This window comes from Neodothiora populina, assembly GCF_041146345.1.
Source record: "Neodothiora populina strain CPC 39397 chromosome Unknown canker_contig_5, whole genome shotgun sequence".
Classification (NCBI taxonomy): Eukaryota; Fungi; Ascomycota; class Dothideomycetes; order Dothideales; family Dothioraceae; genus Neodothiora; species Neodothiora populina.
Window position 1 is genome coordinate 1,722,169 of NW_027191405.1, and position 27,289 is coordinate 1,749,457.

General features: G+C 50.3%; 11 protein-coding genes across 13 annotated transcripts; 7 read left to right on the plus strand and 4 right to left on the minus strand.

Moving 5' to 3' along the window:
• Nucleotides 1-215: 215 nt before the first annotated feature.
• Nucleotides 216-1,663, minus strand: AAFC00_005575 (uncharacterized protein; the record flags this gene model as incomplete). The annotated part of the gene is made up of 3 exons (XM_069345379.1): nt 216-1,159; nt 1,280-1,378; nt 1,483-1,663. 3 exons carry the CDS (start codon nt 1,661-1,663, stop codon nt 216-218), a joined length of 1,224 nt encoding a protein of 407 aa, XP_069203206.1.
• A 696-nt stretch (nt 1,664-2,359) lies between these two features.
• AAFC00_005576 (uncharacterized protein) lies at nt 2,360-3,704 on the plus strand (the record flags this gene model as incomplete). Its single annotated transcript, XM_069345380.1, has 2 exons — nt 2,360-2,368; nt 2,418-3,704. 2 exons carry the CDS (start codon nt 2,360-2,362, stop codon nt 3,702-3,704), a joined length of 1,296 nt encoding a protein of 431 aa, XP_069203207.1.
• A 489-nt stretch (nt 3,705-4,193) lies between these two features.
• Nucleotides 4,194-6,601, plus strand: AAFC00_005577 (uncharacterized protein; the record flags this gene model as incomplete). The annotated part of the gene is made up of 4 exons (XM_069345381.1): nt 4,194-4,275; nt 4,336-6,294; nt 6,359-6,457; nt 6,528-6,601. 4 exons carry the CDS (start codon nt 4,194-4,196, stop codon nt 6,599-6,601), a joined length of 2,214 nt encoding a protein of 737 aa, XP_069203208.1.
• Nucleotides 6,602-8,634: 2,033 nt separating this feature from the next.
• Nucleotides 8,635-9,459, minus strand: AAFC00_005578 (uncharacterized protein; the record flags this gene model as incomplete). Of its 2 annotated transcripts, none has more annotated exons than XM_069345383.1 (1): nt 8,635-9,459. In XM_069345383.1, one exon carries the CDS (start codon nt 9,457-9,459, stop codon nt 8,635-8,637), a length of 825 nt encoding a protein of 274 aa, XP_069203210.1. The 2 variants fall into 2 exon arrangements, with proteins under 2 accessions (XP_069203210.1, XP_069203209.1); XM_069345382.1 differs by having other exon boundaries at nt 8,635-9,294.
• Nucleotides 9,460-10,457: 998 nt separating this feature from the next.
• On the plus strand, nt 10,458-11,455 carry AAFC00_005579 (uncharacterized protein; the record flags this gene model as incomplete). Its single annotated transcript, XM_069345384.1, has 2 exons — nt 10,458-10,611; nt 10,671-11,455. The coding sequence occupies 2 exons, from the start codon at nt 10,458-10,460 to the stop codon at nt 11,453-11,455; spliced, it is 939 nt and encodes a 312-aa protein (XP_069203211.1).
• A 2,541-nt stretch (nt 11,456-13,996) lies between these two features.
• AAFC00_005580 (uncharacterized protein) lies at nt 13,997-14,990 on the plus strand (the record flags this gene model as incomplete). The annotated part of the gene is made up of 3 exons (XM_069345385.1): nt 13,997-14,183; nt 14,234-14,796; nt 14,853-14,990. 3 exons carry the CDS (start codon nt 13,997-13,999, stop codon nt 14,988-14,990), a joined length of 888 nt encoding a protein of 295 aa, XP_069203212.1.
• A 727-nt stretch (nt 14,991-15,717) lies between these two features.
• AAFC00_005581 (uncharacterized protein) lies at nt 15,718-16,834 on the plus strand (the record flags this gene model as incomplete). Its single annotated transcript, XM_069345386.1, has 6 exons — nt 15,718-15,755; nt 15,808-15,868; nt 15,942-16,104; nt 16,213-16,468; nt 16,521-16,680; nt 16,739-16,834. The coding sequence occupies 6 exons, from the start codon at nt 15,718-15,720 to the stop codon at nt 16,832-16,834; spliced, it is 774 nt and encodes a 257-aa protein (XP_069203213.1).
• Nucleotides 16,835-18,205: 1,371 nt separating this feature from the next.
• On the plus strand, nt 18,206-19,630 carry AAFC00_005582 (uncharacterized protein; the record flags this gene model as incomplete). The annotated part of the gene is made up of 1 exon (XM_069345387.1): nt 18,206-19,630. The coding sequence occupies one exon, from the start codon at nt 18,206-18,208 to the stop codon at nt 19,628-19,630; it is 1,425 nt and encodes a 474-aa protein (XP_069203214.1).
• A 586-nt stretch (nt 19,631-20,216) lies between these two features.
• Nucleotides 20,217-20,965, plus strand: AAFC00_005583 (uncharacterized protein; the record flags this gene model as incomplete). Its single annotated transcript, XM_069345388.1, has 2 exons — nt 20,217-20,775; nt 20,832-20,965. The coding sequence occupies 2 exons, from the start codon at nt 20,217-20,219 to the stop codon at nt 20,963-20,965; spliced, it is 693 nt and encodes a 230-aa protein (XP_069203215.1).
• Nucleotides 20,966-21,307: 342 nt separating this feature from the next.
• AAFC00_005584 (uncharacterized protein) lies at nt 21,308-23,575 on the minus strand (the record flags this gene model as incomplete). Of its 2 annotated transcripts, none has more annotated exons than XM_069345389.1 (4): nt 21,308-22,714; nt 22,814-23,143; nt 23,241-23,363; nt 23,423-23,575. In XM_069345389.1, 4 exons carry the CDS (start codon nt 23,573-23,575, stop codon nt 21,308-21,310), a joined length of 2,013 nt encoding a protein of 670 aa, XP_069203216.1. The 2 variants fall into 2 exon arrangements, with proteins under 2 accessions (XP_069203216.1, XP_069203217.1); XM_069345390.1 differs by having other exon boundaries at nt 23,423-23,452.
• A 1,228-nt stretch (nt 23,576-24,803) lies between these two features.
• On the minus strand, nt 24,804-26,699 carry AAFC00_005585 (uncharacterized protein; the record flags this gene model as incomplete). The annotated part of the gene is made up of 5 exons (XM_069345391.1): nt 24,804-24,884; nt 24,941-25,861; nt 25,915-26,041; nt 26,095-26,237; nt 26,415-26,699. 5 exons carry the CDS (start codon nt 26,697-26,699, stop codon nt 24,804-24,806), a joined length of 1,557 nt encoding a protein of 518 aa, XP_069203218.1.
• Between the last annotated feature and the right edge of the window lie 590 nt (nt 26,700-27,289).

Sequence of the window (27,289 nt, forward strand, 5' to 3'; positions counted from 1 at the left end):
CTTTCTGACGTTGAATTGACATTCTATATGTTGATAATCATCATACCCAATCAAATCGTGACTTGATGTATTTCAGAGTGCCGCGTCGCCAATTCCCAAGCAAATGTCTATCATTTCTCCAATCTTCAAGTACATGTCAATCGTTTCTCCAATCTCATACGTCGTTTTTCTTGAGTATACCTCCAGTAAACACAGCGTTTCGTTCACAAGGCCTCTCACAGCTCCGACTTGCCCTCAGGCACAGTCTTGATCTCAGCCTGCTCGATCAACCCCCTCTTGACCATGCTCGTAAGCACCTCGAAGGCAACCTGAGCAGCAGCGAGAGCGGTAGCCTCGGTAGCGCCATCATACGCAGGGCTGACCTCGACTATATCCGCTCCCACAACATTAAGCCCCTGAATACCCCTCAGGATACGAATGAGCTCACGGGTCGACCAACCGCCCGGCTCAGGCGTGCCGGTCCCAGGCGCCAAGCCAGGATCGATAACGTCGATGTCAATGCTCAGATAAACGGGGTAGTCCTTGGGGACTTTGGCCAGGATGGTTTGCACGATGCCGCTGACGCCCATGTCGTCGATGTCGTCGGTCGAGATGCGTGTGAAGCCCTGCTGGTCGTCGTTGACGTTGTCGTCTTCGTCGGATAGACGCGTGCGCAGGCCCGCGTGGATCGAGCTGCCGTTTGCGATCAGGCCCTCTGTCGCTGCCATCCAGAACATGTTGCCGTGCGTGAAGAAGGATTGCGTGTTGGGGTCGTCGAGGTCCAGCCAGTACGAGGGATATTTCGAGGGATGCCAGGTGTCGAGGTGCGCGTCGAAGTGCACGACGGCGATCGGCTTGTTGTATTTCGCTTTGAGGGCGCGCAGGGCCGGCAGCGCGATGCTGTGGTCGCCGCCTAAGGTCAGGAGCTTGGGCGTCTGCAGGTAGGTTGCTGCGGACGCGGCGTTTTGCGGGCTGGATCTGCGGGTTGAGAGCTCCGAGAAGCCTTCGGACATTTGGCGCAGCGCGAGGGAGTTGTCGAAGGGGGTAATTGGGATGTCTCCGCAGTCTACTACTGTTGCCCATGAGGCGTACGGGTTCAGGGATGCGCGTGGGTTATAGCCGCGCAGCGAGGTCTGGCGAGCTGATGCTGCGCGGATGGCTCGTGGGCCGAAACGAGCACCTGGTTTTTTGATACACCTCAATACTCTTTCTTCTTTTTCTTGTCTTTTGAGTGCGATTGAACAGCACATAGAACATAAGTCGATTGTGCAGGGCTAGATTGAACGAAAGAAAGACCTACCTGGTCTATAGCTCACAGCAGTATCGAAAGGAGCACCGATAACGCCAATATCAAACGAGTTCTTGGGCTGAGTCAGGCACTTGAAATGAGGAAGATGTGCTAATATACAAGAAAAAAAAATCAGCACTGGTAGCAACCAACATAGACCTAGCTCTCTGGAGATGGAATGTATCCAATCCAAGAGATCACGTATGAAAGCGCACCAAAAGTGTTGATTCCCGAGAATCCAAAATCCGTGCCCCATTTGTTTTCGAGTTCTTCCAGGTCGGCCGCGGACCAATGCCTGTCGTGGTCGTGGTGGTCGTGTCCAGCGTGCGCCGCTGTCAAGGGCGCAGTAGCCGCCGCCGCCGCCGCCAGAAGCGATAACAGCGTCGTCGATTTCATGATTTCCTGTCAAAGCCCACTTTCCTGCGAGACAGAAAGAAGGAAAGACAGCAAAAGAAGAGATGTAAAGAGCAATATATCAAGGCAAAGGAACATGAAAAGATGACTTGGACCTTGTTGAGATATATATTTCTATTTGTACATCTCTTCGACTTACCCGATTGGGGCGCGTCGCGGACTGTAATTGCTGCTGCGGTGTAAGAAGATTCACAAATGGGTCCTTCGGAGCACGTGGAGATTACAGCAGCTTTTTAGTAAACGCCGGGAAAGCGTGGAGACGGGTCCTCGTGCTTTGCGTGTTGTTACAGTACCTTAATTGTACCTCGGGGGAGACCTCTGGTCGTACTGAGTAATGATCTCACCAAATCGAGATAATGATTGCTGGTCATTGTGAAGGGTCAAGTTTTCGAAAGGTCTAAATCACCACAGGCCATTCCGATGTGCCAGCAACGAAGCTCTGGATTCTGCTGTAGTAAGTTGCCATGGGCGAGTGACGATAAGATATACTATACAGGTATGTAACACGTCATATACAGTGTTTCGCGGGCGCGCGTCCCTCTCTCTAAAGCGCGTAAAGCGCGTTCTCCAGTGTTTGCACTTATCAACTTGCGAAGAATTTATCACTACAGTACCGTCATCTTCCCAATAATTCGTGACCTTGTACCATAGTTGCTGACACCAAAGTCCTCTGTCACCATGCCCGAAGTAAGTTTCTCTTTCCCCCACAAGTGTCCGTCCGTTGATTGTTCGGAAGATTGGAGAAGTGGCGCGGGTCGTCCATTATCTCAAAAAACACTTGATCAATAAACGCATCGCTTCTGTGCAGGTACAGGAAGACAACATAGTGTATGGCAAGGTTGGCACTACTGCGGCAGCCTTCCAGGCTTCCCTGACTGATAAGACTGCGCTTGAGGCACGGCAGCAGGGCAAATACTTCTGGCTTGTCATGGATTCTCCACCCCATCCTGTCATGCATCTGGGCATGACTGGCTGGGTCAAGTTCTCAAAGGACGACAACAGCCATTATAGACCCAAGAAGGAGGAAGATGCACAGTGGCCTCCACGCTTCTGGAAGTTCATCCTTAAAACTGAGGACGACGATGAAGTTGCGTTTGTTGATGCGAGACGTCTCGCAAGGATCCGGCTGATTGACGGGGATGGAGAAGACTTACGGAAAATGAGTCCTCTGAAGGAGAATGGCCCTGATCCAGTCGTCGACAAAGATGTATTGACTCTTGACTGGTTCACGAAGAAGATGAGAAGCAAGAGAGTCCCTGCCAAGGCACTGCTGCTCGATCAGGGCAACATCAGTGGCGTTGGCAATTGGGTAGCAGATGAAATTCTCTATCAGGCACGCATACATCCCGAACAATACAGCAACACCTTTAGCGATGAGCAACTGAAGACGTTACATGACAAGCTTCTTTTCGTATGCACGACCGCGTGCGAGCTATTGGCCGAGTCTGACAAGTTCCCGGAGAACTGGTTGATGAAGTACCGCTGGGACAAGGGCAAGAAGGGCGAGGTCAACAAATTGCCGAATGGCGAGAAGATTGTGCACCTCAAAGTGGGTGGGAGGACATCGGCCATTGTACCAAGTGTGCAGAAGAAAACAGCAGCTGTGGCTGGTGATGTGTCTACATCAGAACTCGAGGACGACGACGATGACGTTAAGAAGCCAGACGGCGTGGCAGAATCAGCTAAAAGTAATGGAAAGAAAAGGAAGGCCAATGGTAGGGGAAGTGAGGAACCAGAGAGTGCAAAGCGTGGACGCAAGACCGCGGCGGCGGTCAAGGCCGAGGTCACCGAGGAATCCAAAGTAGAAAGCTCGAGCAAGAAAGTCAAAGCTGGCGCAAAGCGTAAGGTGAAGCAGGAGGATGACAAGGTCAAGATGGAAGAACAAGCGAAAACAGGCAGCGAGGACGAGGATGAGGCCAAAGAAAAGGCAACTCCCAAAGCCAAGTCGAAGTCGACCAGAGCTGCTCCGGCAAAGAAGGAAGTCATAGCAGGCAGTCGACGATCGGCAAGACTGTCAGGTTGAACGCCGCAGTACTAATGGACTCGATTGACGATATACATCAAATCTCGTGGATACTGTATGTAAATATTTGTATACCGAATGGTATGATATAGGTACCTTACGAAATGGATGCGGCAATACTTCGGCAGATACCGCCATCACCATCTGGCATATTATGGGTCGGACTTGGTGACGCTCGAAAGCTGCTCCAATTACGGCCAGTTCTACTGTAAGATATTTGGGTTCGTCTACTCTTCTTCGCCTCATAGCGTGCATTGTTCTTAGATCTCCGAGGGACAATTCTTGTTCGTTCACTAAATTTGACCTTTGGTTCTATTTTCTCACACGACTCGACGGCGCTCTCCTTGACTTTCGCAGTTGCACGACTCAAGTGTCATCCCACTATATCAGCCTAATTCGAGAAATACACCAAGTGCACTGGCAAGGTCAACTGTTGGATACAGCGGACAGAAATAGAATTAGAAAAAAGACATCATTTGATCTGCAACCATGGCGCAACCTCTACCCTCCAAGGAAAATTCGCTGTTCCGGCAAGTGGTACAAGCGTACGAGTCGAAACAGTACAAGAAGGGTGGGTGAATCAAGAAGGAAGAAGACGGTCTGTGGGCGGTGCTCATATATTTGTGTATAGGAATCAAAGCGGCGGATCAGATCCTCAAGAAGCACCCGAATCATGGAGACACACAAGCCATGAAGGCTCTCATATTGAACAGCCAGGGCAAGACGGAGGAAGCATTCGATCTCTGCAAGATTGCCCTGAAGAATGCCATGAAGTCGCATGTCTGCTGGCATGTCTACGGCTTGCTCTACCGCTCTGCTAAGAACTATGAGGAGGCAACCAAGGCATACAAGTTCGCACTCAGACTCGAGCCTGATTCGCCGCAGATCCAGCGTGATCTTGCGCTTTTGCAATGCCAGACTCGGGATTACCAAGGCTTCATCCAGAGCAGGAAGGTGCAATTGCAGGCCAGGCCCCAACTCAGGCAGAACTGGACCGCTGTCGCTGTCGCTCACCATCTTGCCGGAGAACTCGAGGCCGCCGAGAAAGTGCTCACCACTTACGAAGGAACTCTCAAGAATCCTCCTCCTCGCACTGACATGGAGCATCACGAAGCTTGTCTGTACAAGAACACCATCATTGCAGAGTCTGGTGACTACCAGAGAGCTCTGGACCATCTTGAGACCATTTTCAAGACCAACCCCGATCGCACCGCTGTCATGGAGTACAAGGCGCAATACCTATTGAAGCTTGATCGCAAGCCCGAGGCCGAGGCTGCATACAGGGCCTTGTTGAACAGAAACTCCGAGAAAAGAGCATACTACGATGGACTTGAAAAGTCATTAGGTTTGGACAGGAATGACCCGGCATCGCACGAGAAGTTGGCTGCCATGTACCAGGAGTACGCAGACAAGAACGAAAGATCTGATGCCCCCAGACGAGTACCGCTAGACTTCCTACAAGGCAGCGCTTTCCGGGAAGCGGCCGATAAATACCTTCGCCGCGTTTTCCAGAAAGGTGTCCCTTCCACTTTTGCGAATGTAAAGGCTCTCTACATAGACTCCGAGAAGTTGAGCACTATCCAAGAGCTCGTCCATGGTTATGAGGCCGAGAATGCTGCCAACGGAGCAGCAGATGCGAACGGTGACAAGCCGGACCTCTGGAAGCTGGCACTCACTTATTTCCTTGCCCAACACTACAATTACCACCTCTCGCGCGACCTCTCTAAGGCTATGGACTACGTCAACAAGGCCATCGAGATGAGACCTGAGCAAAACGACTACACCTACCACTATACAAAGGCCAGAATCTACAAGCATCAAGGCGACGTTGCCCAGGCATCGGCTGCAATGAACGAGGCTCGAGAACTCGACTTGAAGGATCGTTACATCAACACAAAGTGTGCCAAGTACCAGTTGAGAAACAACGAAAACGACAAGGCCATTGAGACGATGGGCCTATTCACGAGGAAGGAAGCCGTAGGAGGACCTCTGGGAGATCTTATCGACATGCAATGCATGTGGTATCTGTACGAAGACGGAGAGGCTTGGTCACGTCAAGGAAACCTAGGTCTCGCCCTGAAGAGATTCAAGACCATCTATGATATCTTCGACGTATGGCAAGAGGACCAGTTCGACTTCCACAGCTTCTCTATTCGCAAGGGCCAAATCCGCGCATATATCGATATGATTAGATGGGAAGACCATCTGCGTCAACATCCCTTCTACACGCGCGCCGCTCTCTCCGCCATCAAGATCTACACCATGCTCTTCGATAGGCCTGAATTGGCACAGAAAGGCCTTGTCAACGGCGAGGGTGTCTCCGAGGCGGACAAGAAGAAGGCCGCGAAACAAGCCAGGAAGGAACAAGAACGAGTCGAGGCAGAGAAGAAGGCAGCAGCGGCAGCAAAGGCTACTGCAACCTCTACTGATGGCGAGACCAAGAAGGAGGATCTCGATCCTCAAGGACGACAGCTCACAGCCACGAAGGATCCTCTCGGCGAGGCCATGAAGTACCTCACACCGTTATTGGAGCAAAGTCCCCTTAACGTCAATGCACAATTCGCAGGCTACGAGGTTTACAGCCGAAGAAGTAAGTCGGATCTTATCAATTCGGAACATTCGGATTTGAGTGCGACAGCTGACACTATGAACAGAACTTTATCTTCCTGCTTTGAAATGCCTTCTTGCCGTATCAAAGCTGGATGCGGGCAACGCCGACTTGCGAGAACGAACGGCGAGCTTCCGCAAGATTAGTAAGTCTTGCTTGAACATGCGAATCTCATGACTCAAGCAATGGTCAGCTGACGTTCAAAACAACAACAGTCGAAACCCTGCCAGAACCTCTCCCCGCAAAGATCGACGAGTTCGTGCAAGCCGAGCTAAAGAATCTCCCTTGAGGTACTGTATCCAGGCATCTATTCCTCAATCCTTGATGTCTGAGCTGTGAAAGTGTTATACAGTAATGTACTGTCTTCTCGCGAAGCTTTACAGAACCGGTAGCTTCGTGCTTCATCAGTTCGCGCTGGGCCAGAATATGTAAATGACGAGGAACCCTTAGTAGCGCATAAAATGAAACACCAAAAGTACATGCCAACCCTTCGAGTGGATTTCCTAAGGATGTTGCCGGTAGACAGGTGAAGATCGACGTCACAATTTTGTTATGTCATTCGGTGTATCCAAGTGCACACCGCCTCGATGATATCTGCACGAAGTCAACGTTCCGGGTTACCATGTTTGCTTGCTTGGGAAGAAATGTAGGTTACGCGCCTCGATCGCACCTTCCCATGTTGTGCCGTTGGCTCGGTCCACATGAAAGTTAGGCCCATACATGAATACACATACATGAACACCGACCACGATGACACGAGAGATACCTAGAAGACACGAGACACTGACGAGCTCCCTGAAAAGCCCGATGGAAGCATGTAACTATACTCCGTAGCATTGCGTGAGAACGAAGCAAACCGGATCCAGGCACTACACAACCTAGCCAGAATAAGAGGTCCCCGTCTTTCAAGCTTACCAAGCCGTTTGCGATATACACGGCAAGAAACACACGGGGCCCAGACGCTCCCTTGCCCATCTTGCTGATCTAGGATAAGTATGGCGCATCGGGTCGTCCGCGATACAGAGCCAAAAGTACAGTATACGTAACGCACGGAATCGCCCTTATACTATATGGAGAGAAAAGGACCATAGCCCTGACGGGGCGGTGCCACTGCGGCCTACTCTCCACATCCCGTGAACCAACTTACTCGTGATCTGGAAAATGCCAGAAAGAATGAAATAGGCAAAAGAAACAATAACCTTGCCAAGCAGCATACCACTCTATGAGAATCCTCCACAAGGGGGGAGAAAGGCCGCGCCCTTCTCCTCTCCCCTGTCCTTGCCTTTCCTTCCCGATCGTCACCCTTCCTATCCCTAGCTGGACGCTGGGCCTTGCCGGCCGGCTCTCGCTGGTTCGAGCAAGATATGCGAATGTCAGTCTTGCTTGCATGCGTGTGTGCGTGCTTGCTTCCTGAAGCTGGAACCGGGACTGAATCTGCTGCGCTGGAGCAAAAGGCTCTGTAACCCCATATCCATGTATCATGTATGTGTATACGTGTGTACGTGCGTATGAGCTCATGTGGAACCACCAGCACAGAACCACACAATTTCCTGCCCGCATGCATACCTGTAGCAAGCTTGTACTGTATGTATGCAATCTTCTTTTCCTTCTCAACCTGTCCAGAGCTTCTTGTAGCAGATGCTAGATTCATGCTGTATACGCAGGAAAGGCTCCTATTTTCTCCAGCCTTTCTGCTTCTCTGCCCCATGCGGATTCTTTCGTGCCCTGTCTGATTCCTGGACTGTCATGACCACAGCATTCCACTCACAGCATTGATCAGTAGAATATCCCTCACTCAATGCCCAGTCCGTGTGTACTTGTCCTGTACTTTATACCCGCTAGCAAGATCTTACGATTGTGTTTGGTGATCAATCTTACGATTGCGGCGAAATACTTGTACTTGTATATGGAAATGACTCGTGGGTTGAGTGAGGTTCGGAGTTTCTCTGTTTTGAGTTTATGGGTCGTGGAGTGGCGAGTTGTGGCATGTGGGAGGAAAGTAGAATGGAGTGTTTTTCAATTCGACAGCCCGTGTCGTTCTAGTAGGGTATACGTATATATAAAAATTTGCAAGTGACAGAGACAGGCGTGTTTTCCATGTTAGAGCCCGATAATCGCAGAAACGAAACAAAAGTGGTTGATGTCCTCCCTCTCCTCCCGTGGTCATGGGCTCTCCAAAACTCCAGCAATGACATTAGTTACGCCGTTCTCAATGTGTCCCTTCGTCCCAAACGCCAGAATCCAATGTTCGAGACGTGATTAATATACGTGATGCCCCTTCGTCTCTTTCCAACTAGAAGTTCATGATGCGAAACCTCGAACTCATGCTCCGGCGTCTACAATCTGCTGTACGACGCCGCAGTCTTCGCAATTCACGAGTCGTCTTAGTGCCTCGACAGTGACTCTTAGCTCTCGGTTCATCCTCTCGACTTCCTCGTTCTGTGCTGCGAGCTGGCGCATGTACTCCGCGGCATGCGCAATGACAGCTGCTTTGCTCAAGGGACGGATGGCGGAACCGCCATTGGCATTGCCAATGTCCTCCATGTCCAAGGTCAGACAAGCTGAAGTGCTGGGCACGGCGGCGCGAAGAGACTCGATCTGAGAGTTGAGGTTCTCTCTATATCTGCGCTCGATGACGTGGTGCGGAAGTCGCTTTTCCTTGCATCCCGAGTTTGCAGTCGCCGAGTTTGACGTGCTCTCTTGTGGACTCAGGGTGGGACTCGTTTCCTCGGGCTTGATGTCTGTGGGGGTGCCGTTACCAGTCCTTGAGCGCTTCATCGTCGGTTGGCTGCTCTGCTCTGGTCTCACGGACGCCGACGTGATCTCTGTGTAGTTGTTGGAAGTTGTCGAGTTAGGAGTCTGAAAAGATATCTCTGTTGTGGGCGACACGCGACCGCTGTTGGTTTGCGGTGTTGTGGGTTTCTTCGATCCGCCACCACAGGAAGGTGGTAGAATGCCTGTAGTAAGGCTATTTGTTGGCATGTTTCGAGGACACAGAGGCGAATTCCAACAATCATTTCTTAGTGATGATGATGGAGATGATTGTTGTTGCATCGAAGCTATCTGCATTGGGATGCAAGATGAAGCTGAGCTCGACATGTTGTCGAATCGCCTCCTCTCCCCATGTTGAGCTTGAACGGCTTGCATTGTTATCGCGACTTTCCAGACCAGGTGGATTTGTTTTAGTGTCCGATAGTTGATTCTTTTGAATAAATGATGTCTGTTGGTACCTGTATACTGCTCGAGATTGGTGGAGTTGAAGCAGGTAGTGTTTCAACAGACGATATGATGGATTGCCAAATTTCAAAGTTTGATGTTATGATGGGAAGTTGAACGTATTGGTTCCTAGATGCGTAGCTATGAGGTCGCGGACTGCTATTGTATTCGACCCCACTAGGTACAGGTGACACTATTGTAATTTCAATAGGGCGTTACGAGTCAGAGGTTGAGTGGTAGCCAGTTTCACTGGAGAATGTTTTTCTTGCTAGCCGATGAGTATCAGGAAACAACGTGGATGTGGCAGGTGTGCCGCTGTGCTGTATTATGGCACCGGCCATGGCTTCCAATTTTGGACTCTAGTCTGGTAACCAGCATGGCGGATGCTGTAACAAGTGCCAGTACCCGATAGTACCTTGACGGCTCCGTGTTTCTCGGCCTGGGTAACATCAGGTGATACTTGCAGAATTTGCCAAGCAAGTGTCACGCCACGGTGCGGGCCTTTAGGATGTTCGGTCTCGTCTTCCGAGTCGCTCCGAACGTGGGTGACAAAGCTTAGACTGGGACTTCTAGCAGCCAATGAAACACACTGTTCCAAGAAGTCTAGAATCCCAAAACGGCAATTAATGGTCAAAGATGTCTCTGATCGCGATGGCGACTGCTGTGACTAGTGCCCAGGGATAGTGGAGTCCAAGCGAGTAAGGACGGCGTTCAAAGCAGCAGTTGGAGAGGGACGAGAGTAACAACCTTACACTCCCCCTCCCCCCACGGTTCGCAGCTTTCCCATTGCTATATCCGCTACCAGTACATTTGACCCTCAAACTCAAAACCCCTGTGCCTTGGCCACCATCGTGTCTCGTGGTTCTGTTGCATAGATAAAGGGCTAGGCTGTAACTATCACCTGATTGTTACCGCCACAAGATTCCAAAATGCCTTTTCGGCATGCCAACGCGTATGGAGGATACGATTATCCTACCTTTCCCACGCCGGGCGGATTCGATTTCATCAATTATGATACCGTTGCCGACCCCTTGATGAGTCCTTATGATGCCTTTTCTCTGACCAACTCGTCAGAGGTCGCATGTCAGTTGCTACTTAAAGCCACAAAATGTCTCCCTCGATCTCAAACTCATCCATCCCAGGGACGCCTACGTCACAAAACCCGGACTCGCAGCATTCCGAGTCCCTATCACCTCTAGAGCTGAACTTCGCAACGAGTAACAATGTGAGCCCGGCGAGCCGGGGAGGCTCTGATATTCAGCAGCTTCCTCTAGACTTTGACACGACTCCCGCATCCTCCACTACTGGGAGCCATGCTCCAAATCGTGATTCTCAGAATCAAAAAGTCAGCTCTTACCAGACAAACCAAGAGTCTGATATGTCACCACCGTCACAGAAGACATCACAGCAATGGTCAGATTCTAATGAAACACTGCCTGTGACAGCCGCATCTCGGGTGGCGAAGGCGAGTGATGCAGTCACTGCTCCAGTCACAGTCCCGATCCGCCAGGGCTCTGCAGAGAGCGGCAGTGAGGCATCTGATCATGCAAAGGACGATAGACCAGAGCCTACTCGCACGCGAACCACAGACTCGGCCAAAGTCCGCCACAATATCGTGGAACGCCGTTATAGGGAGAATATCAACGCTCAGGTTGATGTGCTCCGAGATTCTATAGTGGCAACGATGGAGGCCAAATCATCACGTTTGGGTGCAGACGAGCTCAAGCGTCTTACCAAAGCAGCTGTCATTGCTGCGGCAACACAGCAGATCAAGCGTGCCAGAACGGAGAACGACAAGTTGCTTGACGAGCATCGCCTTCTGCAAAGTCAAATCAAGGAACTTGAATCGCTCGTGAAATGCGGAGAGTGTCCGTTAATGCAATTGAGTGTTGACATGGGATTGGAGTCGTCGGCTCAGACGGCGTAATGGACTTCGTAATGTGTTTTTTGGAGTATAAACGGGGGGCTGCTTTATGTATTCTATGCCATATCAGTCGAGTCGAGAGAATTGCACTCTCCAGGCCATGAATGCGTCCACCAGGGCTAGGATGGGTTTTTGAAGGAAGGGAAGGACTGAAACACGATGTATGTATGACAACTGAGAAATTCCCCACTCATTCGCAACTGCGAGAGTGACAGCGCAGATACGTGGAGGCGGAGGCAGACATCGGTGGAAGTGGCCGTGTTGAGCATGGTTAGGTCGAAACAGCGGTACAGCCCGAGGTCAGAGGTAGATGGGTCATGAAAGAAGTAGCAAAGGAGAGGTAAAGGGAAACATGCTTTATTTGGTAGCCAACACTCGAATCCAACATCTGATGACAATGGCTGTTGAGACGGGCCTAGACATAGTCACCTGTCATCACCTCAAATAAGCGATGAAAAGGTCAGTGCGATATGAGCATGCAGAGCCTAGAGCGCCAACGGACCAGCCACGAGCGTAGAATATCGTGTAGCAGACGCGGGATCTTCGCGCTGCCCCTCATTGTGACCTTTATGGCTGACAATCGCTTCGAATGTCTACAGATCATTCTGTAGTAGGAACGTCAATGACGTCCCTTTTGACAGCTCGGTCAAGCCTTCGGCAAGAGCTTGCCTAACCATCGACAGATCAACCGTCCTCACGTTCGTGGTCAAGCGTTGTTTGATCTCATACAGGCCGAGCTTAGTAAGTAGGTCCTACCGGATGATCCGCAGCGCTATTTGTCGCAAGATTGACACAGGGAAGGCAGTGGGGAAGCGTGTTGTCAGGGCATGAACTGTGAGCTGACCATTTGAGCCCTGCGTGGCTTCTTTATACTGCTTCGAAGCATGAGCGAGTTGGTCGACACCTTCAGGGCGATGATGCCCTTCTTAGATGTCGGACTGACGGTACCGGTGCCCTCGAGATTGGTGTCACCACCTTTGCTTGTCCCACAACAATAACATATCCAGGGATGATGCGAATTAAACCCGCTGAAACAGAAACACTGGGCTAGACCATGTCTGTGAGCTGTATGAGCTTTCCTACCACCAACCGACACTTGCACAGAACAGATTGATGATGTACCACAAAGAGCATGGCATACAACAGAATTGGAATCACAGCTGTGCGAGTCGACAGTCCCAGTCGTGAATCGGAAAGCGATGCTAGTCTGAGGGGCTGTCTACCTATGAGGGATGATGTCAAGGCTCACGAAGGAACGAACGACACTGCCAACAACAACAACAACAGAAAGGTAAGGCATGGTACAAAGGAGTGAGAAGGAGCATAGTCATCTGTAGGGCGTGTTCTAAGGTATGTTTACAGCGATTGTGGGATGCTGGTCGTTTGCGTCTAGACCTGGTACTGTATTCACTCCTCTACTGTGCAATTATTGTTGTCTTCAGCCTAAAACTACACAGAATTTGACAGGCATAAGTGACGCGAAGGAGCTAAAAAGTATTTCAGTCCTCAAACAAGCAGGGGAGGGGTAGTCGGAAGTTCTAGGGTAAGATGACCCTGCTTTCTTCCTACTACATATACAAATACTTGTACGGAGTACTACTGTCCATATACTGTGCATGGTTCCAATGACCTGGCGACTGTGCTGTACACTCCAGCAACGGAACCAGCTCAAAAACGGAAAGAGGTATAATTACCTACCTACCTTGACAGCGTTATGGCTCCGCACGGCTAAGGTAGCCACCCCGCATGCCGCAAGCTCACAGGGCTGAGATTTCACTGTGGGGCGATCCTCCTGTGGCCTCTTATCGTGAGTTCCAATTGTCCATGGTAACGTTCTACCTAGCACCTTCGTTCCGCGGTGTTTTATAAGCAAGCTCTGGCATTCTACGGTAAAGGACTGCACTGCATGGGATCAAAATTGTCGCCATGGAGCCATACTCTGCTGGTACACGATGCAGCCTTCTTGTCCCTGTCCGCGCGGCTGCGGACGAGGACTATCGCTTTACGTGGCGCCCTTGTTGGTTGATGTATTGACAAGTTTGCATACTGCATGCGCGGTGACCCGAAAGCGAGGCTCACGTATGTCCCAAGAGTATGTACACTTATCCTGTTTGCGCTACTCACACCGTACCCTGCGTACAGCCCTATGAAGACCTTCGTAGAAGATGCACGAAAGAGTTCCACGTCTGCCAATGAGGGGCGCGGACCAGGCGGTATGGGATTGGAGGTTACCTGAATCCACATGGGAGGCCTCGCTACCACTCGCTCAAGGCCGTGGTAGTGGCTGCCGCCTTCACATGGTATTCACGCTAAAACAGCCAGGGTTCTAATCCTCTATAGAGCTTGCCTGTTACAAGGCGCGGCGCTGCACTCGTTATGTTGATCTATATGAGGCCACACCCTCGAGGCTGAAGCTCGATGTGAATCGTAGATTAAGTCAGGTTGGTGAGCTTTTCTGATTATCATAGTGCACCTCTCCATCACTGCTCTTGCTTCCTTTCTTGATAGACACGCAATATCAGCTGGCTTGAATCTAGCACAATCATGAATCGGCACTCATCGAGCTATGCGTGTGCATGCTCCCCACATGTCCCACACAAACACCACTCTGTGTCACATGCGACCAGCAGTGCTTTCAGTGCCAGTGCAAACCCGGACGAAGACTGGACTAAGATATCTGACCTCGCGGAAAGACGTAGAATACAGAACAGAATCGCCCAAAGAAATTACAGTAAGTGTGGTGGTGGTTTCCATTCAGCACATTAGCTTACCTCGTACAAGGAAAGAAACTCAAGAGGCGCCTAGAGGATCTCGAACGGAGGGCGGCGTCCTCGTCCACTTCGCCATCTCCCGAACAAAAATATACACAGCTCGACCGATCGGCTCTAGATCGCAGTGAGACACCGAGCAGAGCAGACACTTCCCGCAACTCTATAGAGCAGCCTTATAGCAATCCTCAAAGGCCCGAGTATCTGCTACCATTGCAGCAAGGTCCAGTCGACGACAAGGGAATGTTCTCTTATCAACATACTCGTCAACTTTCCACATCTCCTCCGCCACTCATCTCCTACCAACCTCTGTCTTCCTCTGTGGACCGAACAGGGTCTTACTTCCCAGACTCACGGAAGCAGAATTATTTTACCATTCCCATCTCAACCTCGGACACATCATATCTTGCAGGATCCGGTCATGCCTACGCTAATCACCCATCGAGTCAACCACCCTCGACTGTCAAGCAAGAATACTACGAGGAAGACGATGTGAACCCTTTCAGCCTGAGCTATGCCTCTATGGCAGGAGTCGATGTTCCGAACACATATAGCTACCACACACCTATGGCTCTCGTAGGCAGACCCATGTATTGAGCCGTGTAGGACATGGCGCTAATGTCGTGCGACAGACGCCAGCCTTGTCCGACAGCTACGAGTATTCCAATACCGGTTCGCCCTTGGAGTATAGCCATCCGCTATCTCCTGGGATGCCGTTGACTCCGCCATCGCAGACGTATGAATCATACAGAACCTTCGAAAAGCTGTGATGGATCCGGATCGTAGCTTGGCTGATTCTTCACACAAAATCATGATCAAGGGTGGCGGCTTGGAAAACTCTATAGCGCGGCGTTGGATTTTTTACGCTGAGCCTCGGACGTGGCGGGTTTTTTTTTCGCGCGCCAATACCACACATTCGCTTTTGGGAAGCATGGCGTTCCAAGGATATACCTCCTTACCATAGTTGCTGTGCACTTTAGGTACACATGCACATCCCAGTCGCATGAAGTGAAATGCTTCAGCATATTCCTCATCGAATTTGTCATTCTTACACGAGTTTCGTTACTGAATAATAGTTGAAGTAGCTCTTTAGGTACGAAATCGTAACGAGCCGCGTAGCCGGTATACGGGCCCCATTGTCTGCCTGATGTTTCGGCAAACGTACATGTGGCAGGTGCCCCAATGGATCTCGTGCTTGAGAGAACAGCCGAAACCGTAGCAGCTCGGAAATGCAAGAGTATATGCCTGTACCCACGTGTGCCGTACGAGTACGATATGCATAGCCGCATGGGCGATGCGCCAACATGCGACCGCGCCAAGAATAAGGCGGGCAAGGCGCGCATCGATTTAGTTATCCGATACATCTGACCCCACCCCACTCTGCTCAGAACTGTTCGCTGCATGCCTTACGTACTGAATCGACCGGAGATAACGCCACTTGATCTATTTCAACACGGACAGCGCGACAGAGCGATACTGTTCGTAGAGGTACATACGATGAGTGAAACAGGGTTGGCGTTGTTCGGGGGCCTTCGGTGGGTACAGAATGGACATGATTAGAAAGACACCGCAACTAAAGCAAAGCAGTCCCTGGGACTCAAGTGATTGGACGGCTAGTGATGACAGGGTTCGAGGTGGGGAGTCGCAGGTAGGCGCAGCAGCTCCATACCCGTACCTCTTGATCGTATTGTGATAGGAAACTGACATGCCCATTTCCAAAGTCTTATTTGGAATGCAGTGATACTGTAGGCCGTTTCCATGGAGAGCTCGATATCAAGACTCTGGGAGGTGCGGGGTTTGCGAGCCAGCGGACTGTTGGCGAAGAGAGCACATGGAACTTGAGCGGTTTGGACGGCATCATGCTCAAGATTGCGGAGTCCGATGGTGAGTGGCTAACTTATGCGGAGCACACATGCACAGAGGATTTGGAGACACGACTCTTAGGCTAGAGCTACATTGTACCCGTGCAAAGCTGAGCAAGTTGTGCACCAGGCAAACGATACACTTTCATCTTGAAGGATGACCTTCTTCCGCGCAACCCGGAGAATGGTCGCGAGCAATCCACAACCTCGTATGAGTATGATTTCGAGATATCAGAGAAGGACTTTATTGGCGGAAAAGCCAAAGGAGACACTTCGATATTCGTTCCATGGCACAAGCTGAAGCCGACGTACCGAGGCAAGGTCCAAAAAGACGCACATCCGTTGAATCTCTCCTCAGTCAAGCGCATAAGTATCATGATGCGAAGGTATCGGATCCCGTGGATACAATCATTGAATACTTGCTGACCCACGATGAAGCTTCTTCGGCGACCAGGAAGGACCTTTTTCGCTATCAATTAGATCTATCGAGGCAGTCAAATCACCCGAATTTACTCATTCGAAGTACGACATCGAGAAATCTGGGCCAATATCTATGGAACATGAGTCGAAATGGAGCTCCAGAATCACCACGTTGAAGGTAGACAGTATTACTTTCTCAAACTCGAATGACAATTCAAGCTGATTATGCCTCGTAGCAAAGTTTGACACCCAGGAGGCTGTGTGGTCTTGCTCTGGCCATCGTCGCCATTTGCTACCTCCAAGCTTATACACCTCATTGTCTCCGTCGATGAAATCGATGAGCTGAAAGGGAATCACGCCGTCTCCGCAATCGTGCTGCAGGCCTCAGCGGTCGCTACAAGTCTGGTGAGATGTCGCAAAGCGGCCCTCCACTTTTGGCAGTACAACGTCAGCTGTTGACCATCTCTGGTGCGGATCACCGGACCCTTCCTCTGAGGCACCAGGAGCCATGTACGGAGCATGTTCAAGATGAGGTTGATAAGAGTATACTACCGAACTCAGTAATGGATTGCAGGTCACTGTGATGAGTGACGTCGAACCATCATGCTCTAAGATTGTCGATGCTTGCATTTACAATCGCTACGCAATGCGCCAGTGTGGATGACGCATGTAGGACTACTTTCGTTGTGTATAGTGCATGCGCGATGACCTCCCTCTGCATGGTCTCAAGCTCAGTGCATTACGATTGTCACAGATAAAACATTACACTTCTCGACTGCGCTGAGCATCATGCGTCCATTATCTTCGTCGAAATGAGGTCACCACAGAGCACGTCAATAAAGTATAGGCGGTCACTTCATGCGTGCAGTCAATCAGGTGAAGCATCAAGAAAGTGGAGGTAAAGCCATAATAGTCAACTTGAGCTGCCTATTTCTTCGCACATACCTTATTCACTCATATGCAGCCAAGAAAGAGACATTTCTTACCAGAGCTTTAATCATGATACGCAGATCTTCATGCAAAATGTCGCCATCTGCCTTTATTTATTGTGACTACTTATATGACTCATGTAAGGTGTTATTGGCGATTTGCGAGCTCGCCCAATGAGAGTCTCGTGTTGCATGGCGTGAACATTTGCAGTCTATTTAACGCGGCATCGGCAAAAACGTGAGGTGGAGCGGGTTGTGGTCTCCTCTGTTACGGGGGTAGGCAACGGGAGACTTCCGGTCCGAATCGAGAGGGTTTCAAGTCCCGAAGAGCAGGACTTTCGCCGAAAGTTAAGCGGTGTTTTGCCCTTAGAATGGGCGGCGAAGATCGGTTGCAACAAAAATAGGATCTGCCGGCTACCTGTTTCGGGGAAGCGTGACGGTCAACAGAAAAAATCCATGATAAGCGTTGTTCCGCTATAACAATTCTGGTCGGAGTGCAAAGAGGGTCAAATGTGTTGAGGTGATCTCCCGTGTGTTCCGTGACGAGGGGCGGATACATACTAGTATATTCATATAATATAAATTTTCGCGACGGTTTTCAGAACTCTGTTATATAGCTTGATAGTCTACGACTTCTACTAGCTTCAAGTTTTATATAGAGATTATTTACACAAAATACACAACCAGTTATAAGCACTTCACTTCACCCCCCACAAGCCCAACCCATTTTATCACCAAGTAGTGCCTTGTTGGCATCGATTAAGTATATAACAGATGGCAGCTCATTTTCCACTCGAAATCCAACAGCATGTGTTTCAATACCTAGATCCTCGCTCCTTCAATGCATCTCGCGCAGTCTGCCGTTGGTGGAGACATGCATCCACGGACCCGGTGACTCTGGCCACTCAATTGCAACAGGTACCAATCACACCGAGTGTATCAGCGAAGACGTTAGGCTCAGAGCGACTGTTGTCATTATTCGGAGAGGCTGCGCATACTCTGATGCTGGGCATGAGAGTAACCACGCCTGGATCTCGATCGCCACTGTTTACCGAAAAGTCAATACAGGCGAAACTCTCCATTTCGAAGAACCAGAAACGTGCTGCTGCTTTGAGTGATCGTGAGATCACGCTTTGGAACCTAGAAGCTGCACAGCCCGAGGTTATCTCGCGAAGAGCTCTCAATGACCTTCGCACAGCCATTGGTGGCGGTCCATGGTTCAAATGTGCGCCCACTACTCTTTACGAACTTGCTCTCTCGGACGATGGGACTCTGCTAGCCATAGCACTGGAGCGTACCATTCAGATCTACGATTTGTCCGCGGAAGAGGACTCGTGGCCTTCCTCGGCGTACATCCCCTCTGCTGCAGGCCACTACATCGCTGGCCTTGCATTTCAGCACAACAACAGTCTCCTGCGAGTCCAATTGAGCAACAAAGGCACTGTAGTCTACCTCGGAAGTCCTCAAGACTCGACTCCCAGTTTACAGCACTGGCAGGGCAAGGGGGGGCTCCGACACGCGTTTCTGGATTCAAGCAAGGTCGTTCCACGTCCATTCACCACGATTCCCCTGTCAGATGCCTTGGCGGGCATGAAGCTCCTGCGCCCACTGAACGACGGCTGGCTATTTGCCGCGCAACGGCGTCACCCCATCGCTCCTTCGTCCTGCTATTGCGTCGGCTACATCGCTACACCGACAATGCACGGTCACTTCGCCACGGCGGAGAACAGCGCCGTCATCCTCGCTGATCTGCCCAGCCCGTTTTCCTTCTCGCCGACGTCCAGGACCCGTCACGGTTACTGGGAGGACCTGTACTCTGAGTTCACCCGACAGCCGGATTTCTCGCTTTCTGCAGACGGCATCCTCTTGGCCATGTCTGCGGATTGCAGCGCGAATTCGTATGAGAGGGATGACAGCAATGTTGCTGTGTACCGCTTGCCACGCTCAGAGCAGCTCGCGGCCAAACTTGACCAAGAGTCTTGCTCTGACTTGAAGCAGAAGGAGCAGCATCGCGTGCAGTCGTCTTCGGAGCATCAAGTGCATACCATCTCCAGATTGCCCATGAGCCTAGGCACAATCAAGGGCAGACTCCTCGGATTCCGATTCGAAGAGTCGTCATCTGCATCTGGCGGCAGGAGCTATCAACTCTGCGCAACCACGGAGACCGGCTCCAGGCATTGGTCGCTGCTGGACAGCTGATCAACGGTCCACGACTGCGTGGTCATGATATGACGAGCGCAGCGAAACCAAAAATTCCCCAGTGCAGCGCATTGGACGGCGACTATCTCTGCTCCTTTTTCTGTTTTACTTGCATAGCTACATGTCTTTCTTCTGTCCTATTCATGGCGTTCTTGGGGCAGCATTATAGATTGCGCGATAGATGAGATAGACCTTTTTTGCATTTTCGATACCCATAGACTGTCTTATAGATATTGTTTACATGAAACTCGCATATACCAATTTCTTTCGATTAAAGACCAATTCGTGAGTGATGCCAATAATTGCGTCGTCAAGGAGCGCTTTCATTATTGTTGTATTGTCCCAGAGTTGGAACAAGTTCGACACGGCGGCTATCGATAGTGTAGATGTATCCCTTTTGAATACGTACCTTAGGATTGCGAAGGAATAAAAGTAGCGGTTCTAGTAGAGTTGGCAGCTTCTAGCGTTAGCCGCTTCCAGCCTACAGTACCTTAAGCTTGCTTGTAACCTGAAACAAATACTCCAAGCTCTTCTTTCCAGACCTCCTCTCCTACATTCACTGACGTCTTACAAGATCTAGATCATAATGACAGCAGCGCTAATACTTGGTTCCACTGGCGCAGTCGGCTCCCAAATCCTCACCACCCTCCTGTCCTCCACCACTTGCACGTCCATCATAACCACCTCCCGTCGCGCTCCGCCGACGCAAGATTCCAAACTTCATCCTATCATTAAAGCGGACTCAGCAGAATGGAGCCCACTGATTGCCACGCTGTCCCCAATTCCTTCAGTAGCTTTTAACGCTGTCGGAACCACCTTCAGCAGCGCTGGCTCAGTCGTCGCCCAATGGGCCATCGACCATGATTTATGCATAGAAAACGCAAAAGCGGCCAAAGCAGCAGGTGTCAAGACGTATGTATATTGCTCGAGCGCGGGGACAAGCGGGGCATGGAGCCCGTTTGCGCTGACGCCGTATGCGAAAATGAAGAGGGGTGTGGAGACACAGATCAAAGGTCTGGACTTCGAAAACGCGATTATCTTGCGGCCTGGAATGATTTTAGGAAGGGAGAGTCCGAAGAATAAGTGGCTGGAAGATATCTTTCATGGAATGAAGATGTTCGGGCAGGGGTTCCAGGATAAGTGCGGTATGAGCACCTTTGCTTTGTTGAATTAGGATGGCGAAGACTAATAGTGTGGGTAGCGCAAGATCAGACAATCATCGGGAGGGCGGCGGTGGCTGCGGTGAGGACTGTGGAAGAGGGCAAAGCTCCGGCGAAGTTTTGGGTGTTAGAACAATCAGATATTGTAAGACTGGGTAGAGACGAGTGGAAGTAGTGGATTGAACGTCATCCGTGGTTTGGCTTGGTCTTCGATGTTATATTTCATGTTGTCAGAGTGGCATAAACAGTCCATTCGATCTTCATAGCTCTTCGAATCGATTGCTCGACCGCATTCTGATATCCATATTACCATTTACAAGTGATCACATCACGCGATGCTTGTAATTGTGATCTGCTGTAATTGTCTGTCCAGTGTGACGATGTACTCTTCTGAATCTCGCGCGAGATCTCTAATGCTTTTCATTTCATCGTTATCATGCCGATCAGATGATTCTGCAGAAAGTCTGCTTGCCCATGTCGGAAGAACAGTATTTTATTGCTGAGCACATGCATGTATTCACTTGTGTGGAATACGATGCGCAGGGTCATTGCGCGCGACTGAATATCGCGAGGGAGACCGTACGCTGAATGGAGCTACTGGCTGTACGGTAGAAGGTGCTCCATGCACCGGCCTAGGTGGCGTGGCTGGCATCGGTGTCTGTTGAGAGCGCATCTGTGGATACGCAGCTTGCCCATATACAGGCTGACGGTAGATCCGTTCAGCAACACGAGGCTGTGTGTGTTGCATTGCACCAAAATCGGGATGAACCGGTCGGTCGTATAATGAAGCAGAGTAGTCGCCGGATCTTGTGAGGTCTATGAACTCCATACCGTCGTGGTGGCGTGTAAGTACCGGTGGCTGAGAGACCTTTACATTTGCTGGTGCTTGAGGATACTGTTGAGGTGCATATCGCAAATCGTCGCGTCTTTCAGGAGCATATACATTGCTGTATCGGATTGGGTCTTCATGTCGTGGATCGACAGCAATCGTTCTGACGTGCGCTCCTGAAGGCTTATATTGAGGCGGAGTGGTTAAGTCAATGACCGAAGAAGGGTCATAATAGGCAGGCCTTGAGACCCGGGATGAAGGTGCGTTATAGGGCTCCTCGATTGAATGTATTGCAGTATTTGCTAGCTCGCCATGGTGATGTGTCTTCTCGGGAGTATGGACAGTACGGGTAAGTACGTCCTTGCCTCTCCGTTCTTTAGGGCTATGCGGGCCTGCTTTTAATGGTGGGTGGGGGTAGGGTACAGCCCGTCCGTTCTCATGTGGTCTAAAGCCTAACGTTGCGATATTCGGAAGCTGTGTATGTGAAGGCGCTATGTTGGCCTCTGGAGAGAGTCTGACATACTTCATACCACCTGCGTGCAAGGTGCGTGGAGCCATACCATTATCGTCGAGCGCGACAGTGATGTGGTGATCAGGAACAACACCTACCTGAGCGGGCTTGCTGCCATACTTTTCAAAACGAGCATTTTGCCATCTAGCCTGTAATGCTGCGGGTAGAAAAGTCCCTTGCGTCCGCTTGGCGGTACCAGGTGCCTTATGACGGCTTCTATTCTCGTCTAGATCCACGCGAAGGTCCTTCGGTGCAAGAGTATGCTGGACTATCTCAAGACTGGAGTCACTACCCTCATCGTTGTCTTGACTTTCTATGGCATCAGAATCGTCGCTTTCGTCGTCGATCACAATTGTCTCGCGGAGAATTTCTTCGAGCTCTTCGTCGTCCTGATCATGTTCGCCACGCCATTCGATAAGCTTTGTCAAGCACTCGTGCTCGACAGCGGTCCTCGCATCTCTCCATGATCCGACGCGCAAGAGGTGGTCATAGTCTGTGTAAGTGTGTCGTATCCTGGCGATCGTGGCGAGCTGGACTTGTCTAGATAATGATAAATCATTGGCGTTTCCAACTGTCCTTGCTCCCTAGTGAGCGGTTAGTGAGAAAGTCCAAGAATTGTACGCCACCCAGCTTCTGCTGTACGAAGCATCTCTTCGCAAACTGGGGTTGTACTTAGATCTTACCTGTTCCCATGCACGCTCGTAGATCTCTTGTAGATCCACTTCTGGTATCTTCGGGAAAAGCTCTCGGATATGCTTTTTGACTTTCATGCTCTCTTCCTGAGAGCGGTTATTAACATCAATCAGGTCGAAACGGGACCCATATCGGGACATGGTCTTCTCGAAGCGAGTCGGCTGCTCTAGCCCTGTGATCTTTTCGAGCTTGCCATTACGCTCCCTATATCCTAATTTGTTACATGCAGCATCAAAAATATCCGTACGAAAGTGATAGCCCACACGATAAATGTGGTGTGAAAGCTTTGATGGATCATGTGCAGCTGTGCGTGATCCGGCCTAACAGAAGAATTAGTCACCCGATAATCTCTGTTCATAGCCCGCCAGATGGGCCCAAGATCATCCTTCCAGGCACTCGATGGTTCATGATACGCACTGATACTACAGCAACATCTGCATCCTTCAGTCTTGACATCTCTTTGCATTCCTCTGCAAGCTCCGAGAACCCAACAGGAAGATACGTATAACCGTTCATTGGCTTCGCCGAGCCATGTATGTCCTAAGGAGTTTCAGTACTTGCACGTTACAGATTGGTGTGTTTTTCTCATATCGACGGACATGAAGTTTGAGCTTCTTTTTCTTAGCCATGATAGATTCCACCTGAACCTTGTAAGGTCTGGCTCTGTTCGTCCTCAACTTGCTCACGCTAGGCGCTCGCCCAGTCGAGGGCGCTTTCGAACCGGCACCATATCGATGACTTGCCGAGCGCATGAACAATATCAACTATGCAATTAGTGGATAAAAGGAAAGGGCACACTTCAGCCTGCACGTCGTGAAAGACAGGCCAGAAAAGGTGGCGACGAACAGTGACAGTTACGAAACGCTGCGCTACACGAATGGATCGAGAGTGGCAGGCTAGTGCCTGAGCAAGTACACCTTTTGCTGATTGAAGAGTATCTTTCAGGTTGGCAATGCACTAATGTGTGGCCTTGCTGTCCTACTGGACAGAGACACCGATCCGTGATAAGCCGGGAGCTGGGAAAGCCTAGGACCTACAGAGACGATCTTTTACAGCACCAAGATCACGATGGCAGGCACAGGGACACTGCGATCAGGTTGATGTGTCGTGAGAATGAGTTTCAAGGAGAAGATTGAGTGTCGTCAGAGAACAGGGCCATTTATAAAGTTGGGTGTGAAACATAAGGCTGCCCGAAGTCCAAGCGCCGACCTCTTGGCAACAAATCTGGACTTTTCTTTAGTCTGTCGTTGCTTTTTACTACAGCCCTCCAAAGGTAGAATAAGGTGAATATATCTCTCCGATGAACGCATGTGGAGTACAATACTGACTATAAGCATTCCCAAACTCTACGATCAATTGAACCATACATTCAGATATTCACATCCAATCGAAAGCCTTCGCTATAGCCGATTGGACGCAACAGCCAATTGGCCCACGGCGCATAGGGCAACCCTGTCCACCATACTATCAGTCCTAATTAATGATGTGAAAGTATAAAAATAACAAGATTAACATAATAGGACATATTCAGACTTAGCATCACTGCGTTGCTAGGAGTTTGCAAAGTTGATAGACAACAATAGACAGCAAAAGTAGACGGACAGATTAATTCACGAGCGAACCAGTTTCCTGCGTGTTGTACCCGATTATTGTATCTGAGTACATAGCGTTGGTGTCGACTATGCTATCGTGGAGGGGCATGTGGGGATCTAAATGGTCATGGTCCAAGCCACAACTAGAGCTCTCGGGTTAACTGTACAGTGGCCTACGAGACACTGATGCTTTCTACCATATTGACCCAGATCTCTCAATGCAATAATCATCACGAGTCTTGCAACAGAGGCGAGACGAAATGCTCGAGATGTTGAGTCAAACTTTTGTAAAGATGTGAAATACGATATGTACATATATAACACCAAATATCATTTCGTCCAAACGTGATTATACTGGACATATCCCCCCGTTCAAGCGTCGTTTCATTTACACTCCATTGTCAGCGCAGGAGAACGCACCACCAAACGAACCTGAGTTGTATCCTTGGATGATGCTCATCACGGAAGCCTGTTTCCATGCACGTCAGTATTGAAGTTGAGAAAGAAACGCAAAGGCGAACTTACGTAGGTTCCGCCACTCAGGAACAAAAGGCCGATTCCAATAAGGATAACGTTGAAGATGAATCCAATCCAACCTCTGATTCCCCTCTTGGCCCAGAAGCCGGGGCCGTAGTCGGCGTGTCTCATGCGAAGATATGCGACGCCCCAGAAAATGAAGCCGAAGAAGCTATCGAACAAGGAGCTCATGAGGGAGAGCAGGTCGCTGAAGAAAGGAATGACTTCTGCGATGATGAAGGCCAAGACCCAGGTACAGGCGAGCAGTCCGGCCCAAGTCGCCCATCCGACGACAGTGTGGCTGCCCAAATGCCTGGTTCCTGAGAAGATTCTGAAGAACAGGAATCGGGCGGAGACGGAGGCGTAAAGAACTCCGAGAAAAATGATTGTGGGAATCATGAAGGAAAAGCTGACTTTCTTATACAGTTCGTCTCCAAGGGAACCGAAGGCAGGAGCGGTATTGTAGTTGGTTCCAGTGTAGGCGTAGATGATGGAGCCAACAAGCGAGAAAAGAATGACCTCAGCGATAGTCACAGCCCACAGAGCCTTGGGGAAGTCCTTGGGGTTCTTCATCTCGGCGATGAAGGAAGGTAGGGTGATCTGTCCGATGAAGGTATAACTAATGTTCATAAACGCATTCATTCCTGCCACGAATGTAGTTCCTGCAGCCGGGACTGCGAGTACAAGTGGTTCGCCCAGTTTTGGGTATCCTTCCGGGTGGTCCTCAATAGCTGCGAAGATTGCGGCGAGAAGCACACTGATGAATGTGAAAAAAGCGGACGCAGTGCCGAGAAGTGCCAGTGTGTTGAATGTTCGAGGCATGGAGCAAATGAATGAAATCACAGCAACAATGGCGCTGAAACCAATGGTGCATACCGAGTGTCCAGTCATGGTGTTAAGATACTTGGCTCCAGTCAAGCAATGAAGACCCTAATCTCAATGTCAGATGCTACTCGGTCGCATCCACGAATTACCTGACATACCTGGATGAACGTGTTGTTCAACAGGAACATCACGGCAGTAAACCACCAGGCCCATCTCTGGCCCCAGAAGAGCATCTGGCCAATATCGCAGACGTCCTTGACCTCAGGGTGACGGAGACAAAATTCCCTACGAATACATTAGACTCCGTCACAATTGGATCACAAGCATATTGTGTTTACCAGAGAACGAGAGAGGTGTAGAGCACCAGCATGGCGACCACAACAGTCAGAATCAGTCCAGGAACGAGGCCAAGGACCGAGTAGGAGTACGGGAACGACATGATAGCCAAGCAGATATACTCGGAGAAGAGCAATGCTGCAGTCTGTATAACGATTAATATTGGTTCTGCGACAACGCGCATGCATCAAGTACTACAGGTCTGGCCGTCGTCGAGGAGCGCATGGGGAGTCTGGTATGTATGCGGCGCATGTGGGGTACATTCGACAAGGATAGAACCAAGAGCATCACACTTGGGAAAAGGAAAACGACAAGTTCACACCTTTGGCCAACTACAAGTTCTGTACTTGATGGCATTATCTGCTTCCATCTCCATCTGTTTTCCAACAGACATGCCACTACTGCTGTCGTCCAGTTCGGCGTCTGGTACTATGGGCTTGGTGATGGGCCGGTCGATTCTGCTCATTCTTCGTGGACCTTCGAGGCTCTCGGGATCGTGAGCAGAGTAGCCGTCACCCATGATGGGCTTGTCGGTAGAGGAGGGTGATGTGCGGCCAGGCATGTCTGCGACAACGCCTGACTTCTTGTTGAAGAAGCCTATCGCCATTTTATCGAACGGATGCTCTGAAGGAGCGGGGTATAGTAAAGGGAATTCGGTGGTTATAGACAGAGCTCATTAACCACTTATTGTCGCGGAGTTGGCGTCAAGATCGACAAGATAGGGGGGCAAACACCAAGAAATGGGCTTGCTTGCTTATCTGCTGCACTTCTGTTTGGAGAAGTACGAGAAAGTGACGGAGGGGTAGGAAAAAAAGGTGCGGGTAGTGTGGTGCGAGATAAGGAAGTGAACAAGCCAGGATTAAGCGCATTGCATGAAAGATATATGATGCTCAAACACTTTATTGCCGCACATTTTACGGGCCACAGGGCAAACCCAGAGACTTTACTTCTATGTGAAGGATCTAACTTGCGTATGCCGTCTCAATAGGACGTTGCATAATTGGACCATGGCAGCGGCAGTATCTCTGTGTCACGTCAGCGACGCCACATTGGGGTTGAGAACGCCAGGCCCACCCGAAGATCCAAGGCCGGGCGGCGTCGAACAAGCGTGGGTGCCAAGTTCAACTGTGCGCATTATAGTGTGGAGGCGCTAGCAACCCTTGATCGCATCTGCGGCAACGTCTTCGCCGATGTGGA